The sequence below is a fragment of the Myripristis murdjan genome, chromosome 16 (genome assembly GCF_902150065.1).
Source record: "Myripristis murdjan chromosome 16, fMyrMur1.1, whole genome shotgun sequence".
Classification (NCBI taxonomy): domain Eukaryota; kingdom Metazoa; phylum Chordata; class Actinopteri; order Holocentriformes; family Holocentridae; genus Myripristis; species Myripristis murdjan.
The window spans coordinates 23611652-23632762 of NC_043995.1; the positions used below are offsets into that span (position 1 = coordinate 23611652).

Sequence of the window (21111 nt, forward strand, 5' to 3'; positions counted from 1 at the left end):
TAAATGGCCAGATGATGTGGCTTAGTTGTTTTCTAATATATAGAGTAGTACCAAAAAGATAAAATTTTGCTACCTATACCTTTATGCAGTCACCAGTTTTCTATTTTACAGATTTTGAGGTGTTTTTATGCTGTTTGAGAAGAAAAAGGAACCACAGGCAAGCCAGAATCTCTGTTATAAAAACAGTGAAAGCTGGTGAGTAAGCTTGTTTGTGGTCATGGTCATATTGTTGATTGGCAAATGCTGCTAAGGATACAGTATTACTGTATATGTGACTATATTCGGATGGTCACAAATCTTGGAAACTCCTCTTCCAAGTGTGTGCATGCACACACACTATCTGAGGTGCGCCTTCCAGAGCTGTTTTTTTTTTTTTTTTTTTTTTTTTTTATGCACAGTGAGGTGTTTTTGTGTCCCACTGTGACAAACTGCCATGGCTACAGGTCTGCATATCCTCTGCCACCATATGTGGACAAAGAAAGGTGGCAGTGGGTGAGGAGATAGAGGGGGTTGGGATGGTGATGGACACAGGTAGGTTGGCACAGTTTTAGGCCCACGTCCAACTGGCATTAGTTACCATTGTCTCTCCCTCTTTTCTTGGCACAGCCTGTGATTGAACTGGCGGTGAGGTGAGGATTTGGCATAGTGAGGGTTTTTACCTCAGTGATAACAATAGGCCGCAGGCAGGGGAGGTGGCTGTTTATATCATGCATTGTGGAGGAGGATTGTCTAATGGAGGTGCGCTGTGCATTGTGCAATGTTTCTGGAAAGGGATTTGTGGTTTGTAAAAGGGCATGTGTGTCCTGCTGCTCAGTTTGGCTAATCAATTCTGTCTCCTCGCCGGGTTGTCCCAGAATTGTCCTCATATAGTGTCCGATGCCTTAGAGGCAGTTTCTCTTACTAAGGGCTCCACTGACACAGCCAACTTGTTATAGCATACAGAGAGAAAGATATGCCTATTTCTTATGGTCTTGCTGAAAAAAAGAAAAAGGAAGCACAAAAAAATAGGTAGGTATTTTCATTGCAAGCACGCCCCTAGACCCCTAATCATGACCGGGGTGCCCTGTACGGTGCAGAGCACAGGCTCCCGCCCTGACAGATTATCCAGTGTGAATGTTTGAGAATGATAATGAGATCAAAACACCTCACTAAGCCTGGAAGAGAGGGTGGAGACCAGCAAGAGAGGGAGTAAGGGAGAGAGAGCAAGAGCAAGCGGGAGAGGGTGAGCGATAGCTGCGATAAATTGCAGAAGCAGAACCACTTGAGCATAAAATTAGATTTTACAAATGTGTTGTTACCTGACAGTCCTCTGACAGAGGAGATATCACAACATTATAGGGCTGCATGAGTACTACTAATCGTATCAAATAAATAAGGATGCCTCTCAGCTGTGATTGAGCTTGATGGGGATTCAGTGTGGACAGTGAGTTAGAGGGAGAAATAACATAATTAAAACAGTCTTTCTCATTATGGACTCAAACATTAGAAGCCCAAATTCAATTTATATGATAATATATTATGCTCTGTGAAAGCCTCAAACATTTCTGCACATTTGTCTAAGCGTTGTTACACTTATAACATTGTCAGAGTGAGTGGTGAGTTTAGATTTCAAATTTTGAAGGAATGACATATTATGCCAGGCTGGGGATATGAGAGGTTAACCTGTTATCGTGGTAGATTAGATTGCACTCTTTGATGTGAGTTCTGTTATTATTCAATAATAATAATATGGCACAGCTGCAGGGAAGTGCCCCTGGAGCTTGAAGGGATTCAGAGTCTTGCTTAAGGACACTTCAGCAGGGCACACACTTGCTCACACAGGGGCTTGAACCTCATTTAGGCCCTCTAACCATTACACCAGCCTGCTGCCTCATAAATTACTAGTGTTATGCAATTATTTTATGATTATAATGTCAAGCTATACGATCCTATAATACAAAGAGGTCTGGATAGGGGTACACTTCCTCTTTAAGTGGTTGGAGTTAGTATTTAAGCATTACTTTGCAGTCATATAAACATAAACTACTAAAATGTAACATAGTGCACTCATTTATGTGTACACAGGCTTACCTGTCATAGGAAACAATATATTCAGTCATTCTAATTAATGGATTGAAATGAGGGAAAGCATTTGAGGAAACGTTTATCCGTCATGTTATTGGTGGCAACAATGGATAGTGAAATACATCATTAAGACAACGATGTAGATTGAATGACTCAGTCTGAGTGATGAATGGAGGCTCTAATTCAGTTGGCTTAGCAGAAAGGCAGCAAAGTGTGAGGGACAAGTCACAGAGAAAGCTCTATTTATATGAGGCAAGAAGAAGAATAGTGTGTATGCGAATCCCCTGCGAATGTGTTGCACTGTGAATATATAAAGGTTTTTTTTTTTTTTTTTTTTTTTTTTCCCAAAGGTGATAAATCTGCTGTGGAGGGAAAGTATTTTACCTGAATTTTATTGCTCAATATTTCAATTATACAGATGGTTTTATCCATTAAATGGTCGAATCACTAATAACTCCAATAATTATCCATTGTAAGGTACTTTAATGTCTACAATTTTGCAACAGTTGGTGTCAGGTTTTTTTTTTCTTTTTTTTTTTCAAATGGTGAATATTGCATTTGGAATGAAGCTCTTCACATATTAATTACACAGTAAATTGCATTCACTTACTCAATTGAAGGCCAGATGCCTCTTTTGTAAACCGGCAGAGGACTGGAGGCCACTTTTTACATTTGTCGTTTTTTGGCCAGCTTTACAGAAAGACTTGTAACTGTTATGGCTTCATCACGTCCTGTAGCTTCATATCCATTCATTACAAGGAAATATGAAATTGAGATGCCTAAGGGAATGTGTGTACACCTAAATTTTTCCGGGGGACTTTTCAGAAACCATTTGTGAGCCACGAGCGGGTCTGACTCTGACTTTCAGTATCAGCGCTCATACATAAGTCATACAAAATATTCATTTCAAGTTCATTATTCAAAGCCCCAGTCCACAGTCACTGTTGAGAGCAGGTGTTTTGTGGCTGAACGGGGAATTAGAATAACACAATTGTTGGCTCTGAGGGCACACCACCCACACCCACTCTACTCGCCTCTATGCAGAGTCTTATGGTTAATATAGCCATGTACTTTGATTATAATAGCAAAACTATACTGTCATTCATTTTAAGTCAGAAAGGTAAATATATTGTCAGTTGATACTAAGTGAAGTGAACTATGGCTGACAGTTGGTAGCCTTTCTTAACCAAAGTAACCGGCACACACACACTCCCACCAACTATGACAAAAGCCACAAAACAAAAACAGTATGAGCTGGAATCACAACCAGGACAGTGTCATCAATTTGGGCACTGTGCAGCAATCAGGGATCAGCAAATAAACAACAAATAAATAAATGATCAGAAGTTCTGTGACCATTCAGCTGAAAAAGGCAAAGTCTCAGTTAGACCAGCATGTTTCATCACAGGTGCAGTGTGACTCAATGATCAATTTGTCCAGGTTATGAATAAGCAAATCATCCCATAGTTAACTACACATGACCTAATAGGTCATTTGTCGAGGCTAATTTGTTTGGTTAATATTCCTATTTTAGCTCGCCGAGAAAATTGTCCCAGTAAATTAGCACCTCAGCTGAATTAAATGAGAATTAAATGAGTCCAGATGTGAACTCTTGGTATTATTTGAAATGACCTGCTGCCAAATTAAATGTATTTACAGATATTAATTGCATAGAGAAGTCATACATTTACTACTGGCAAAAAGATATTAGGCAGTTAATGAAGAGGTAACTGATGATAGTAAACAAAAAATATTAATTATGATGATTATTACTATGATATTAGTGAATATTACTATGTATTATTAAGCAATAATATTAAAATATTGTTTAGTGATTCTGAGGAATAGGCAGCTGAATTATTAAAGCAAGCTTAAATATTTTATAGCTTGATAAATAGTAGCTCAGTGTTGTGGATAGATCATGTTCCTTTTACATATTCAGATAAATGGTCGCTGATTAAACATAATTGCAATTCAAGAAAACACTAATTATGCAATAACAAGTGTTGACTAATATGTACGGAGATGGACATTATAGGTTAATTACTAATGATGGGCTTGAATTAGGCATTCATGGGAGCTTAACTGTAATGTTGTAATGGTGTTGGTCTTTAAAATGTAATGGATCAGTTGTGCCTTCGCTACAGCGAGATTTAAACTTCTCGCCTCGAGCTCTGTGTGTGGTGTTCTTTGTTTTACAAGTTCCTCTAGGTTTTGAATTTGTACGGTAATTGGACAAGAGAGAAAGACTTTATCATCACATGCAGTTAGGGGACTATTCACTAGAGCAATTAACCAGCAACATCAATTTCCTCTCATGCTAGTTATCATTGATTAAATGTGCTGAATTACTGACCTGCCATTTTCACCAATATATGTGGCACAATATGCATTATAGGCTCAATACGGGTGTCGGTGCTGTAATATTGTCTGACAGAGTATAACAGATAGTCCCTCGTGTTGCGTTGTTAATTATGAGGCAGCGTGCTCTTCCCAAAGTTGGTCGCTCATCCAAATGTTCACGGAGGTTTGTGTGTGTGCGTGCGCTTTGTGCTGGTCATTGTTTGCTGCCATCGTTTTGGAGCTGAGTGCTTTTGCACATCCAGTGAGAGCGGAAGCTATTCACAGCGAGATTGGGAATCCTACCAGTGAAAAGAAAGTACAAAAGAGCAATACTCAAAAATGCAGTGGGCGAGCACACATGTATCCAAGAGCATAATGAGATAGTTTCATTGTTTGGGCTTTGGCATTGATTTGTCTGGCACCAAGAAGTTTGTCTTAACAAGCTCAATTTGTTGGAGGGCAAGTTTTATTTATTCTTTTATTACTCATTTATTTGCTTGTTTGTTAATTTATTTAGACTTGCATTTAGGGGGCCATCCTAAAGGTTTTTAGGCTATGGATAGGGCTGCGTCCATCCATCTGTCCATCAGATATGATATTTCACATAAAAACTCAGACACCAGTGGTCTAGTCAAACTTGTGTTCCAGCAAGCATGTAAAATAATACTGATTGCCCTGATGAGTTTTAGGTCTGAGTCACCCCAAAGTTTCACATTAGACCCATTATTGGGCCAATGAGGAGGCCATAATTAAAAGTCAAAATTTCAAACTTTGAAAGATCTCAGAACTGCCTGATTATCAGTTTGATAATGGTGAAACGTGGAGGGGTGATGCATCTTGTTGCTGACTGGCCCAAGCTATGCCTGCATCTTTGTCTTGAGGATGCCATGTTTACTGCTGCTTTATTTGAGACTGGATCTGAGTAAATCTCTTTGGAAAACCGTCAGCCGTGGCTGTAAACAGCATTGGTTATGGCATGTTGAATAATGTGCAGAATCAAAACCTTATCTAATACCTTATTGTAAATCTTGGTCATCTCCACAGTGAAAGTGTGCCACCGAAGCACAAGACTGTGAAAACAGGCACAAAGTATGAAATATTTCACCCGTGGAGGATCCCAATGAAAGTCTTATTTAGGACCCACAGAAATGTTTGCCTTGTCCTGGCCAGTGGGACAAAAGGGGCACACATCCAGCAAAAAAAATGCAACCAATGATAGAGGAGATAGACTCTGCACACACTGCACACATTAAGCTCCCAATAAATAAATAATAATCTCATGAGTTCGCATGGGTAATAAATGGCTTGCCCTGGTTAGGTGAAAAAAAACAAAAAAACATGTAGAGTACTGTAAAAAAGTGGAATGATATTCTTTTTTTGTGAAGCTGTAGAGCCCAGAATGTCTTTACAACAAAGGTCAAATGCTTTATTTTTAACAAAATAGCACACATCACTGATTGTGTCTTGCTTTTTCACAGATATCAGGAGAAGTGCAATCATGTCACAGTTTTTACCTCGGTGTAGCAAAATATTGGGGAAAGATGTCTTAAGGTGGATTGTCATCATGTTACAGTCAAGCAACTTTATGGCGTTCGGATGAAATGAGAATTTGTTTACCCCGCCTGTGGTTGACTGAACCTTCAGCCTGAGGGAAGTGGCTTAAATTTTGCTCACAGAAGGTGACTAGGGCAGCTGGTGATGCTCTAGACTCTCACAAGATCTGTCCTCCATAGGCATCAGTCAGGGGGACGGTCGGCTGAGAGCCAAAAGTCATGTCTGTCACCAATCTGCTGAGTCAGTTTTCAAATTCTGCCAATTTTGGGTCAGCCAGTGAGTAAGACATTTCTCTGCTCTACATCTGGGGGCTCAAATTTCATTCAGAAAAAAATCATTTTAATCTACTGTACTCTGTAAGGTACAGTATGCAACTAACATAATGAAGCAAAGGTTATATTACTGTGAAAATTTAATTAAGCTGTACATTTTAACATCTCAGCTTCCCACACAGCTCATTTAACTGTCATTTTGCAGGTAAATGATGTGACCCTAGATTATTCATCTATTTACTTGTGGGGATGCTTGCTGTGATACCGTTATGTCTTAATATGTACATGATAATATACCTACCTAATTTATAATATCGTAAATTAGACTGTTAAATAAGCAGTCTAATTTATGATAGTATTAGTTTACTAGTTTATGAATGTATTTAACCTGCTTTTGCTATTTCTGCTGATTGTTTAATTCTGCGAGCAAACCATGTGGACAGATCCTACTGTTTTCTCCACAGAGGAGAACAAATATGACCAAGAGATTTGAGTCACTCGTTTACAATAATGTGAGCAGAAGTGAGCAAACCTGATCATAATGTTGAACAACCTGAAAAAAAGCTCATGGAAAAAGGAGACGCCATATTGATACTGATATTGTATTAATATAATCACTAGTTAAGTAAGTTGATTATGTGAAAAAAGCTAAATGATACCACTGATTAAAAGATTGATTGAAAGCCTTAGTCTACGCCAATCTTCCAGTTTCCAAAAAAAGTTATGTTATTTTAGTTTTTCAAACCCATTTATGATTGCCACATTGCCTGGTGTTGTATCATCAATATCAGGCTTAAAACTGAAGCGACCTTTGAAATGTTGGTCTCTACATCCGAGGATGATGCCAAGCAATCTGTAAATGTTCTTAGGTTCCAAAATAGCTGCAAAATAGCGTGCTGTTTTGTGATCAGTGCAATTTGCAGTACACTGTGGCAACATTTTAAAAAAAATGCTTTAACTTTAAGCTTTAAGCAAAATGTAGCCTTTTCAGAACATACAGAAAACAGTGCCCTAGTTAAATAATAGAGTTTGTACAGTAAATTATTTTCAGTGGTGCCCACATGATACCCACATAGCCATCTAGACGTGCTTGCACAACAGTGAAGAGGAGGTATACACTGCCCATGTTGTAACAAGGTACAAGGCATGTGGGGCTCTCATGCGTCAGCGTGGATTTTTGGCCGGGGCATGTAGAGCACAAGTACGAGACCTGTGATGTTGACTCGACACAGCGGGTCTCTGCTACCTCCTGCAGGCCCTGCAGACCCCCTCCCTCCTCTGCATGCACATGGTTCCTCTTTAAGTATACAGTTCACCTTCATTTTCATTCACACCACAATTCACTCACATGCAAGCCAAAGGGGCTTATTATTTTATACTTTATTAGCTTAACTAATAATATTTTATTGAACTTTTTAATCCTCCCCTTGGACACATCATTTGAACTGTTTCTAAGTCTCTCTGAATGTGTGATTTGTTCCAACTGAAACTGTGAAATACTCCTGTCTTTAAACTGGCAATACCCAAAATTTGTACTTTTAGCTAAAATGATTGATTTCACCGATTTCCAAAGTGTACATACTCTTTTTGGACCTCCTTAAAACCGTTGTTTAACCGGATCTGCACATGTGTATTGAGGCTTAGTGAGAAGTCAGTCCACCACCTGTGTCTTAACCCGATATTGGCACCCCTTATTTATTTAGAGTAATAGATTAAATGATCTACCAGCATTTGGATGAGCTTCTTCAGCAGTCTGTGTCAGGCTGTGCTGGGCTTTGTTGTGCTTTATTCCTTATATTAATAACATATTTTTAACTGTATCATAAAAACAGCAGAGGGATGCATTTTGGCCTTACAATTTCTGTTGCTTTCTGTATTTTTGATTTTGTCTTTATTCACTAAGGGTAGTTTGACAAGACTTATTCTTCTTCCAGTGCCTCATTTCCACCTACTTAATTTACACACAATAGCATAACAGCAATAATAACTTAAATGGTACACGGTATGCCACTGCTAGTGGTGCGTTCTTGTGTATAGTGGCATCTATAAGCTTGCAAATTTGACCTGAGCTTTCCAGTGCCAATTGCTATGTATGGTTTTAATCAATACATATATTGCTGTTTAACACTTCTATTTGAGCAGTTCTTCTTTCTTCACAGGCAGCTGTGAATGCTCTTTTTTTGTAAAATGAGGGCAAACCACTGTGGTTTTCAAATGTAGTTGATCTACAAAGTTATCACCGAGGGACAAATTATGAAAACAACTGCAATTAGTGGCTGATTTTTACATTGCGTGGGCACTGTAGAGACTAATTAAAGGCCTTTCTGTTACTGTCTATCAGGAACATGTTAATCTGAAGGCTATTGACTGAGGTTCACAAGAACAAGTCAGAAATCTAAAGATGCATCTTAGCTCGTACAAACCTGTTGCAGTGAATAATGATTCAGTTTCATCCTGGGAGCTTGCATATTATATATTCCATATAATTGCATTCTCTGTGTCATTACAGTCAGTTTTGTGTGACGCTGAAAAGAAGGGCTTATTCTCTGTTTGACGGACTTGAGCAACTCCTCGTACATTAAGCCCTGCTATTGTGCTTATGGCAGGATTCTGAAAAGGGCGCAGCACATTATCCGCAGGATTTTCCTCCTAAGGAGCAGGTTTCCCCCTGTTTATTAAATTTGTTAAAGTGCTTCTGAGCAATGCACATTTTATCCTCTTAACAGTCAAATTACTATATACTCCAGCAATTACTTAATGTACTCTAATGAGATTTCCCCATGAAACGGAAGGATTCATTTATTTTAATGTGACGCATTCCATCGGGCAGTTTATGCATCACAGCCCCTTGCAATCCGGGGAGGCCTTGAGTCATAAATAGTGAGATGAGCTTGGCTCCCAGAATTGCCTCTCTGCCTTCAGCAACAGAGGTCTGTGATCCTGTGATCCAGTCACTGGGGGTCTGTTTGGGAGCGTCAGTGGGTCACAGGTGCTATTCCCAGACTCAGCTCTCTGCAACTGTGTGCTCTCTGTGTCTGTGAAATATTTATGGGCAGATCTATTGATTGGAACTAGTTACTTCCATCCCCATCTGCCACCTTGCCAACCACACGCGCACAAACACACACATTGTGAGGCAAACTGGGGAGCCGAGTAGTATTTAACACAGAAGGGGGTGCAAAATCAGACAGCTGCCAAAAGCAAAAACCCCGCAACAAAATCATCTTTTGAATTTCACCACAACATTTCAACAAATCTTATGCAACACTGCTCATAGCCTACGTCATAGCCTTACATAAAAGTAAGCCTATTTAAAAAAATATTGGCCGCTCTGGTTGATGTTGTGGTGCAGGGGCAGATCACAGAGCCTGGAGAGGAGCGGGGGCAAGCTGAGGATACTTCAGCCACTAAGGACAGTGCAGGGGATGAAAGAGAGGCATCCTGATCCCCCGAGCCGTCAGACTGGCCTTCCCCAGCTGAAATAATGGACTCATTTTGTCAGTTGATGTTTGAGGTTGGGCCTGTGAAATGCCTGTGAGGGCCCATTGCCTTGAAATACAAAAAAAGCAACAGGTGATGTTCCAAAGCTTGTACTGATCTTATGCATCTAAAAAAACCAAAAACAACTCAGGCACTCAAAAGTGGAATATAGGAGCAAGGAGCTGAGGTAATTATTGATTATTTTAGCATGACTGCACTGGAAGTTTCAAAATGAATAAATAAATAGTTTCAGCTTCTGCTGGTCTTCATCAGGGTTTATACTGATATTGTTTATCTTACAAAAAAGGAATGAGTCAAACTTGACTGATTAATGTATGCAAATAAACCAGACACAATGCATTGATTAGTATTCAAACTTTTTGGAAGTTTGTAATTTGTAACGATGGCTGATGTAATAATTAAGGGATAAAAATTATGGCCTCAAGGATAAAATAATTCAAAAAATAAAGAGAAATAAATCTCTCTGAAAGGCACTGCAGTCTACATAGTGACTGGGGATATGACTTTGACTGTCAACCCCAACATGCTGCAAGAGATGAAGAGATTAAGGTGAAAGAAAGTGTTAACGTGCATGAACATCGCGATACAGTGAGCAGAAATATCTCGAGACATCTATTACACTGTTTGAGAAGCCTCTTTCTCAGTGCAGAAGAAGAGGGCTTCAAAAGGTTGTCTCCGTAGCTTAAATGATGGCCACAGAGTTCATCCAGAAATGTCACCGTGTACTGAAAGATTTCATGATGAAATTGACATCGGTAACTACTTTGATAGGCGAGGCTGTGAAACCCAGCTCAAGCCAGACGTGTTCAGCGCCACTCTTGGCTTTTCTTGGAATCACCAAAAGAGCACAGAGACGTTTTGTTTTGTTTTAGAAATGCATAATAAGATGAGAGAGGAGCCTGGGAGAGTCTGTCACTCCATATGCCGTCACATCATGTCATGTTTTTAGAGGCATGATTTAAGAAGTTTACCCTGTAAGGCATCGTCTAAAAGGATGTAGCATAGCCACAGAAAGATTTCACTTCATTCTGAAGAGAAAGCTGAAGTTTAACAGACCAAACCTGTTGACAGGTTTAGAAATGTCCCAATTACACATGCAAAAAGATGCTTAAATGCAGTAGATGTTTAAATAGCTTGTGCTAAATATGAAAAAAAAAAAAAAAAAAAAAAAAAAGTGTCATGGAATTTTGTTGTTGTTGTTGTTGTTAACTAACAGTCATTTTTTAGAGTATCATAAATGATATCACTTTAGTCTGTGAAGATGTGTTTATGTATGAGCACAAACTTGCAGGGGGGAGCACTGATTTGGTTGAGGAGCATCAAATTGGATTTCTGACATACTCTGATAAGCAGGGTGCTGCAGCCCTGCACACACACACACACACACACACACACACACACACACGTATATGTTCACACCTTGCAACTTGTTTTGGCGGGTTTCCTACATCAGTTAGTGTCAGTCTTCAATCCCAGGTAAGTATACCTCAAATAATCCTACTAGCAAACCAAAAAAAGGTCTTACACTCACCACCATCATCACCACCTCAAGCAACACTCTCCATGTTGTTATGTGCATATTGTCATACTTTGTATGTTTTGAGCGGCACTTCACCCCACCCACAAATGGAAAAACATGAAAAAGAATAACTTTCCTTTGATATTTATATAACAATAACACTTATGTAACCACAACACAGCATAATAACCATCATTAAGAAATGGTAAATTGATAGCTAATTAAACTTTAGTTGATAGTTGTTTCACCTTTAACCAACAATGGAATAATAATTAATAATGTTTACTAATTATGAATAATGAAATACACAGACACACAAGATAACTAAGCAATGTTAAACAGAGAGACATGACTTCCGGCTGTGCTCATAAGCTCAGGATGATGCCATACTTCAGTCCAGTCCAGAGCCACTTGACTTGAATTTTCCTATTTTGTGCCACATTTCAGAGCAAAGTATTCCATTTTTTCCCGCACTACTTGATCTGATGGTAAAATAACATAAATTATAGCATTGCTAATAATTACTACATATTATGAATCTCCATTTTGTTATTTGTCAACACTAAATAACTACTGGCTTAAGTTTAATTAATTATCGATTTCCTATCAATTAATGATGGTTATTATAAAGCGAGGTGCCCAGAGGAGCAGCTGAATCCAGTTATCTGCTCCAACAGTGTTGTACTGTGAAATAAAAGGACATCTTAATGGATATACATCAGAGCCTGAGGTTGTCTGCTGCTCTGATGGAACAGACAGACACAGAAAGAAAGACAAACACACACATGAATGGGGGCACACACACACACACACACACACACACACACACACAAAGATGCCTTAAATCCATTATGGCTTGAGACTTCAAAGCTGATATTGGTATTTACAGCATTCCTTGAAAATGGAGTGCTCCGTGTTTGCTGAGTAAACCCGTGTGTAATACACACAGCTCACTCCACTGCTCGTCCTAAGTGCAAATGCCTCACAATGTTTTCCTCCTTTTGGTCGTACCTGGAATTGTGAGTGTGTTTCTGTTTTTGGCTGTGATTGTGTTTGAGGCAAACTGTCACGGGTCTTACATCTCTTTCTCCTTTCTTTTCCAGGGGGGATTTTTGAACAAACAGAGGGACCTGTTGCACTCGTTAGCGCCGAGGAGCTTGCCTTTAAATTTGCAGTCAATAACATTAACAGAAACAGGACTTTGTTGCCAAACACAACATTAACATACGACATACAGAGGATTAATATCTACGACAGTTTTGAGGCCTCAAGAAAAGGTGAGTGACTTTCTGTGTGTTTGTTCAAGGATTGTGATCGTGCTATGGACAAAGACAAGAATCTGGTCAGTGAATCGGGCCAGGAAAATAATGTGTATTCTGTATTTGACAATCTGTGCTGATCTTATTTGAAGATTTGGCTCTCGCTTTGTATTCTCGTATTTATTGACCCACAGCTAAAAGTGTTTTTTTTGGATGTTTTATGGAATATACTGTGACTGAAAAGGTAACAAGTCTTTCCTCCCGCTCTTCTCTAGCTTGTGACCAGCTCTCTTTAGGTGTGGTGGCAATATTTGGACCTTCACATAGTTCATCATCAAATGCAGTGCAGTCGATCTGCAACGCGTTGGAAGTGCCGCACATCCAGGTGCGATGGAAACATCACCCCATGGACAACAGGGACACCTTTTATGCCAATTTGTACCCAGATTATTCATCGCTAAGCTATGCCATCCTGGATCTGGTGCAGTTTCTCAAATGGAAAACAGCCACTGTTGTATACGACGATAGCACAGGTGAGCACAACTTATACTTTGCATATCCCTTTTTGTCATCACTCTGTCAAGTTCAGAAACTCAGTATGTGCGTTAGGGGTGTGAATTTTTGTCTTAACATCAGTTCAATTATATTTATGATTCATTAGTTGGCAATTTGATTTAAGGATGAGTTTGTTTCCTGTTTTCCTGATTTTTTCCTGATTTTCGATGCAATGAAAAATTGTTACACCCCTTGTGCAGCATACTTAGAATCAATAGAAAATATGTGAAGAAATGTGTCAGACATCTTTCCTATCTCTCTCATTATCCTTGTATTGTCTTGGTCATGACTGCATTAGTATTTGCGTTGTTTCTTTTCTTAAGGTCTTATTAGACTACAGGAGCTGATAATGGCTCCATCCAGGTACAACATCAGGCTAAAGATTCGCCAGCTCCCCTTGGACACACAGGACACCAGACCTCTTCTCAAGGAAATGAAGAGAGGCCGTGAATTTCGTATCATCTTTGACTGCAGCCACCAAATGGCTGCCCAGATTCTCAAACAGGTGAGCCCAACACCTAAAGAGTATGCCATACATACACCTTCTGTATGATGTATTTTCCTTAAATCAGCACCATATGATATTTTTGCATCTTTGCATGACTGGATGAATGAAAGCATGTGCTCCTCCTCTGCTCAGACGCCACTTAATTCAGTTTAGTCATATCAAATCAGTTCATACTGAAACCACAGGAGCGAGAGAATGTCACAAGTGTATCAGAGAAAGCTATATTACTCAAAATATGATCTAAAAATTGAGAGGTTGTTTCGTTGTGTTGCGTTGTGCTGATACATTCCAGAAAAGTCTGTAATGGTTTGTGGGAGTTTAATTTATGAAAATGACAAGGCTGTGCACCATTCAGACACAATTGGAGCACATTATATGTCCTTCACAGCCATTTGGAGACAGAATATTACATTCTAACCATTCAGGAGATCATCCAATATTAGTGTTGCATAACATAAAGTACACTTTATCAATGAAATGCTTTGTGATATTTGCTTAAAACGATAAAGTGGCAGAATTGATGAAGAATAGCATCCACACTTTGGTTTGCAGACAGCAGTGACAATATTTATCAGCTACTAAACTGTCCAAGGTGACCTACAGACCATCTCCACTTTATTACATCTTTGCAAAAGAGGTATGCCTATCCAAGGCAATAAGTGGAAATTGGAAGCACTGAATTTAGACATTTATTGTGTTTGACTAATACCGCAGGTGTGCACTTACAAGGGAGAGTGTGAAGTTGCTGTATTTTTGAAAGCGTCGGTCGGTACTTATGAAGTATTTTATTATACCCTTGGAAGCTTTCTTTTGTAACCTATGTTCGAAATTCAGCGTTGCTTTTGATAGTCTCATGACAGCCTTTTTCCTTGTCTACAACCTGTCTGGTCCCTGTCTTCACTATGACAAGCTCACCTGAGCTCAACATCCTTGTCAGGTTATATTCCTCCTCCACAAGGAGAGAAGAAAATGGGAAACATATCCACAGTGTCATTTAAAATCACCAACTCCCTTTGCCTCGTGTTGTCATTTTTTGTTTTAAGGTTTTATTTATTTATTTCATTGACCCTGCCACTTGTGGGGACGGGGACAGATGGAGGTTTGCTGAAACGAGGTGTGACGATAACAGAATAGAAATACAAAAGTAAGATGTACAGTATGTGCTGACGACCTAATTATATTGTAGTATGGATTCAGTCTGCGGCAGTGGAGCAGCTCCTTTAATTAATGAATGCGCCTGCTTACAATATGAAACATGACACAACTTTCAATGTCATGTGTTTGGCTTGACGTCGATAGATGGAGAAGTGAATTCGCCTTCACATAAGAGCAACATCTTATTTACATAACCTTGGCTTTTCTTCACAACAGATGGTACAATTAAATGGGAAGCACAGCCACCATGGGAATGCGGTGGCTTTGAATGTAGATTGAGTGAAACAAGTGGCAGTGATGGGGTGGTGGGATATGAGGCAAAGATTACCACACTGTTGTGATTGAAGGGTCCCTTCTCTCCTGGGAGAACATCACATGACCCAAGCCATTGCACACCATTTAAATGCATAGAAAAGCATCTAGTGCTGTTGCTCTTCTTTATTTTTAGTACTGTGGACCACACATATGGTGCTGCAATCCCAACAAGCCGAAACTTTTCCACAAAACGGCATGATGTGTCAGTCAATACGCTCATTAAAATCTGCCTTTCTTCCTTTGCCGATGAAAGGCCGTTTCTGCATCTCCTTTGCATTGTTTGTTCTCGCTGCGTTGTTGCTTCCAAAATGCCCTAACACGACAAACCAACCCTGTTCTCTGTTATGTCTCTATTCATCCAAGCTTTCCTTTTCCATCCTCTGTCTCTACCCTTCCAGGCCCAGACCATGGGGATGATGACAGAGTATTACCACTATATCTTCACCACTCTGGTAATGTACCATGCTTGTTAATGCAAATAGAGTCTCGTTTGTTCTCATCTCCCCACCGCTTGAGTTTTTGATGAATGGCGGCTAATTGCCAATGGGGTTTGGATCCAGTCCATAATATCAATTTTGTTTGACAAGCTGGCAGCATAATGGAGTCTTCAGTAAGCTGTAGTAAACACTCCTCTGCCTGGTAAAGTCAACAGAAGTCTTTGAGGTGGCAGCATAAAGGCAACAGTTTGAGATTCAACACGGACTATCATGTTAAAGTTTCCAAAATTAGTCTAATATTTTAAAGTGAGGACTAACAGTTTCCCAATATCTCTTGAAAATGAACAGTAATTAAATTTTGGACAAGAAACGTTCTTTTATTAGCTCATGTGGCTGTTTCATTTCAACCTCCGGTGCAAAGTTTCATTATTACACAACCACATTATAATAAAATGTGGAGGCCACTGGAATAATCCAAGTCAAGAAAGATCTATCTTACGCACCAGTTGGGTCTCTCAGGTGTGTTGTTTGGTTTTGTGGCTGGTCTAGCTATCGCTCCCAGCAGGCCACTGTTCAAGGCCGATCTTGGCTTGGACAAACAGACTCAATGGGAAGGAATACCACCGTGGACTGTGTGTTCCCTTTACTCTCTGTTATTGTGTCTCTCCGGCTCTCCCTCCCCCCACCCTTCTCTCTCTCTGGACTGTGCCAGTCTGCTGTGATAATGTGATATGACATACAGGGCCAGGCGTGATGTGTGTCATCTTTCACGCTGAACAGCATGGCGATGGCGGTGTTCTGCTACATGTCATGTTTGTGTAGCATGACCAATGCTTTAATAGGGAAGCCCAAAGTCCCTTTGTGTTGCCACATTGTGCCAGCTTCCAAGCAGATGGCACAAACAAAAAAGGTACAATATTTACTTGAGCATTGAGCGTAAGAAGTTTTATTTGATGCTGTTTTGCTGCAGCGAAAGCCTTTTTCCCATGAACGTGGGCTATCTTTGTGGAATCAAGCAGATTGTGGGATCCATCTAAAGCTGCAATAGACTGTCACAATGATAGACACACTATTAAAAAGATTATACCTGGCGGCTTGATTTGATCCAAAATGATGAATACATGCATGGTATACATGGCAATACAATTTCCCCGTGATGGAATTCACTGATGTCTGTGTTTTATCTTCTGAGGTGAGGGAAATGCCGACTTATTAGAGCGTGAAAAGGCAACAGCAGAGTGGTATTGGGTAATAACATCCTTGTCCTTTGAAATGAGTCTGTCATAGCTCCAGCTTTGCCACCCTACAGGTCTCTCTCTAAGAACCTAAACTGAGAACTTTGTCATGTCTGCCACCTCCGTATCACTTCTGTATGCACTCAGAGATATGTGGTGTGCTCTCAGGGTACAGATTTCAGTGTATTGCAGTTGGGGGATTATGTTAAGCTAATGTTATTTATGTGTATCTGCAAAGCATCACTGCAAAAAGTTAATCTATAATTGGAACATGTTGCTTTTCTGATATCCCAAAATGTCCAAATGGAAATGAGGATGTCAGGAAAGATAAATTACACAGTTGTACATGCAATTCCATCCCAATTACTTTGTATTCTTAGCTTCAAAGCTAAGAAACTTGTATCCTGATCTAATTTACTGAGAATTTATGAATGTCATTTTGAATAATGGTGATTTACTTTGATCCTTGTTCATTAAAGAGAGTAGTGTAGTTAGTAAACTCTACAGTAGTGTGTGCTTGTGGAAAAAAAAGAAGAAAAGCATTTCTAAAACCAGCAGCGACCGTTTTTCAGTGAGTGTCTTACACGCTCTCATTCCCTCAGCACTAACCCCACAGGGTGCTAATGAAATATCTATGTTCATCCAAATGTCTTTTTCAAGCCCTCTGGCCCATTCCAGCACGACATGTGTCAACATGTGACTTCACACTCCAGCTACAATGGCTGCCCCAGAAATTACAGTGCTTTGAATTCAATTGCTTTTTTGCTTAGAAGTTTCCAAGAGATTGCAACTTTTGCATTATTAATATGAACCATCAGAATTGGAGTTCTTTTTTTCTTCATTTCCTGTTTTTTTTAGGTCACAAACATATTTTACTAAATTCCCAAAGAAAAAAAAAATAGAAAAATGGGTAAATGATTTTATCTCGTCCTTCAGAGGAATATGGTTAGATGAAATTGAAATGTATCACAAGTTATTAATATCATTTAACCTTTGTTGGTATGTAGATACAGTATCACAGATTGATTTGGAGCACTTGCATTTCAGCTGTACCAAAACAATAACAAAATCTGTCAATTCTAAAAGGATTTGCCAACAGAAAAGTGACTCCACCGCCAGAGCCTTGTGTTTTGGATTTTATTTATTACGCAGACAGACACTGATTCACACAGTGCACCTTATTCTTCTTACTTTCAAATTGTTCAAAGCTGTGTATCCCTTCTATTTTTTTGGGATTAATATAGTATCTCTTTAATCAGCTACTGCATCCTCCTCTTTTAATGTGAGGAGAAAGCAGCCAGAGGATTTGCTAGAAACAACATTGTGGCTGAATCTACTAACTAATTGAGATCCTATCTTTCATTACTGGTGTCTCTCAAAAGGACCTGATGGCCATTGACCTGGAGCCGTACCGCTTCTGCGGCGTCAACATGACTGGCTTCCGCATCCTCAACGTGGATAATCCCCAGGTTGCATCCATTGTGGAGAAATGGTCTACGGAGAGGCAAATACCACCCAAACCAGACTCAGGCCTCCTGGAGGGCATCATGACGGTATGTTTTGGCTCTTCTGTAGTTGTCCCAGAACATGAACACCTGTCATTTGTCAATGAATATGAATATGCCATCTAAAAATGATTTATTTAGAATGCAATTTCTGAAATCCTTCAGTCAGTATTCAAAAAACAGAGATGCTTCTTCCCTCAAGAACATAAATTTTGTGCAAGAAAAGATCTTACTGTGGTAACTTTGATAGTGGAATGTCATCTACCTCCCTTACACTCCACAAATCAATGTGTAGAAGTACATGTCATATTTTCTCCAACAGTGCATATCTAATTTTGGAGTCAAAGCCTTCATTACTATAAACAGTATCCACATCATTAGCTACTCCTCCTAGTTTACACAAACGGCTCACTTCTCCAGACTGTGAGTCATTATATAAATAAGTCATAAGTATATCACATGCAGGCCAAATTGAAAAGTTCAGCTGCAGTTCGACTAAATGTTGCATGGGCAAATTTTTTAATGCACTGGCCTCAGAAACACCACCGTGTCTAGAGTTTACTGAGCAGGTCTGGTGGGTGAAAAAATGCCTCGTTGATTACAGAGATGGGAGGAGAATTGCGAGATTCGTTAAAACCAGCAGACAGGCTACAAGTATGCAAATAACAGCTCGGTACAACAGTGATGTGCAGATGGGCATCTCGGAAGCCACAACTTGTCAAACCTTGAAGCAGATGGCCTCCAGCAGCAGAAGACTCTGCCTGGCTCCACACCTGTCGACGAAGAACAAGAAGATGAAGCTACAATTGGCAAAGAACCACCGAAACTGGATGGCTGAATAGTGGAAAAATGCCACCTGCTCTGACGAATCCCAGTTTCTGTTGTGGCATCCTGATGGCAGGGGCAGAATTCAGCATTAGCAGCTTGAATCCATGGCGCTATACTACATGGTGTTAATGGTGCCTTGGAATAGGAAATGCGTTCTTGGCTCAGCTACGGCCACTTAGCATCAGTTGACCATCATTTGAATCCCACGGCGTATATAAAAATTCTTTGTGACAGGTGCATCCTGTCATTTTCACAATCAACTCTTTGTCCTAAATGGATACAGGACAATGCTTCATCATCTCAACATGGTTCCAGAGAAATAGCAGCCACTTTGGTGTAATCCACTGGCTTATGCAGTCCAGAAATCCTGTGGATGAGGTGGGAGGCGATGTTTGTAGCGTTAATATGACACCATCAAGTCACCAGGAGCAAAGAGCAGCACCTTGTTGAAGCCATACCTCCAAAAAATTCAGGAGGCAAAAGAGTATCCTTCCCTGCACTGCTGTTGCCAAATGTGCCTCATATAATGAATACTAAAAGCTAAATACATTGGAATGCAGTTGATCCTGTGAACAGCACTGGCAGAAATATACTTTTAACAGTCTTGCAAATGATCTCGTTCCAGAAATCAAAAGGATACAGAAAATAATGGTTCTCATTTTTGCCATAATGCCAGATAGGAATCACTGATTGGTGATCCGGGGTGGTCGTGCCATTATATTTTGATCTCATTTATTTCGCATATTAAGCAGTGACTCCTTTTACTTCAGTCCTTTTACAAAACTTTAAATCCAATATGGCAAATCTCATCCTTGCTATTTTAAAATAAAGAATAACTTCCCAATACTGTGAAACTTGATAAAATATAGCAAATGTGCCTTATGAAGTATTATCTATTTGATATTTGCCTGGTATGGTTATGCTTTGTTTATGTATGAATATAGTGGATTTTTTTGGTGCTCTCACTGTGCATTCCCAAATTTCATTGTCATAGTAGTGTGCTTTTAGTAATAGCTTGATCCGTTCATGCAATATGAATATTAGCAATACTCTTATAACTTGTATAACACAAAATTGAACTTAAAGGATTTGAAATGAGGGATGGGGGATAACAGTCAATGATTATTATAACAATTTCTAGATGATATGAGAAAAAAAAAAGTGGGATGAAATGACTGTGTGGGCATATTTTTCTTTCTCTGCTCTGTGTCTCCTAGAGATTTGGTAGATGTGTATGTACGTCCACGACCACCAGCTAAAATAATGTTCACCCCTTATTCCAGACAGATGCAGCTCTGACCTATGATGCGGTCCACATTGTATCTGTCTCATACCAGCACGCTCCGCAGATGACTGTGAACTCACTGCAGTGCCACCGTCACAAACCCTGGAGATTTGGAGGGCGCTTCATGAGTTTCATCAAAGAGGTGATGGGACACCTTTGGTCTCGTGTTGGTGTTTGATTAAAGTGTTGTTTATATAGCGGCATATTGACTGAGCGGTGGAAATGACAATAAGAGCGGAGTGAGGACAGTGTAGTCATTTGGGTCCTCCATATTTACCCGGCAAATCAATCACATCCACATACAAAGCAAACAAAGCCTTGATAGACACATCAAAGCTGTGTTGTTGTCATCTTTATAAATTCCCTGTATTCATAACCTATTTTCCGGATGGCACATGCTGTAACCTTTTGAAAGCACAACTTGTGTAATCAGCTCTTATTTCATCCAACATGAGAGTCTGACAGTGCCTCAGAATAGACAAACCAGGCCGCGGAAAATGGCAGATTAGGGGTGCATGGAAATGCTGCTGTTTGTGTTTATATCGTGATTTGTTCAACCAGCAAAATTATTTGTGTTTGTCTTGGGTGTTGAGACCTAAATGTTAAATGACAGAAATTCAGAGTTAATTTCTCCCCTCTCATAATCACTGCTGTTGTTGAACCATCAAAGCATTAAGCTCATAGTTTTACAGTGACCTATCAGTCACAATCAGGTATTGAAAAAACAGTTTTTAAAGCCTACTGTATGTTCATGTAGCCATAGCCATACAGTAGGC

The 21111-nt window shown here is 39.7% G+C and overlaps 1 protein-coding gene across 1 annotated transcript in view; it reads left to right on the top strand.

Moving 5' to 3' along the window:
- grik3 (glutamate ionotropic receptor kainate type subunit 3) overlaps positions 1-21111 on the top strand; it is an 88193-nt gene that overhangs the window by 36108 nt on the left and 30974 nt on the right. The window contains exons 2-7 of the mRNA XM_030072450.1: positions 12357-12530; positions 12788-13045; positions 13391-13572; positions 15444-15497; positions 18100-18270; positions 20334-20477. Coding sequence (XP_029928310.1) covers positions 12357-12530; positions 12788-13045; positions 13391-13572; positions 15444-15497; positions 18100-18270; positions 20334-20477 — 983 coding nt within the window. The remainder of the gene's footprint in view (positions 1-12356; positions 12531-12787; positions 13046-13390; positions 13573-15443; positions 15498-18099; positions 18271-20333; positions 20478-21111) is intronic.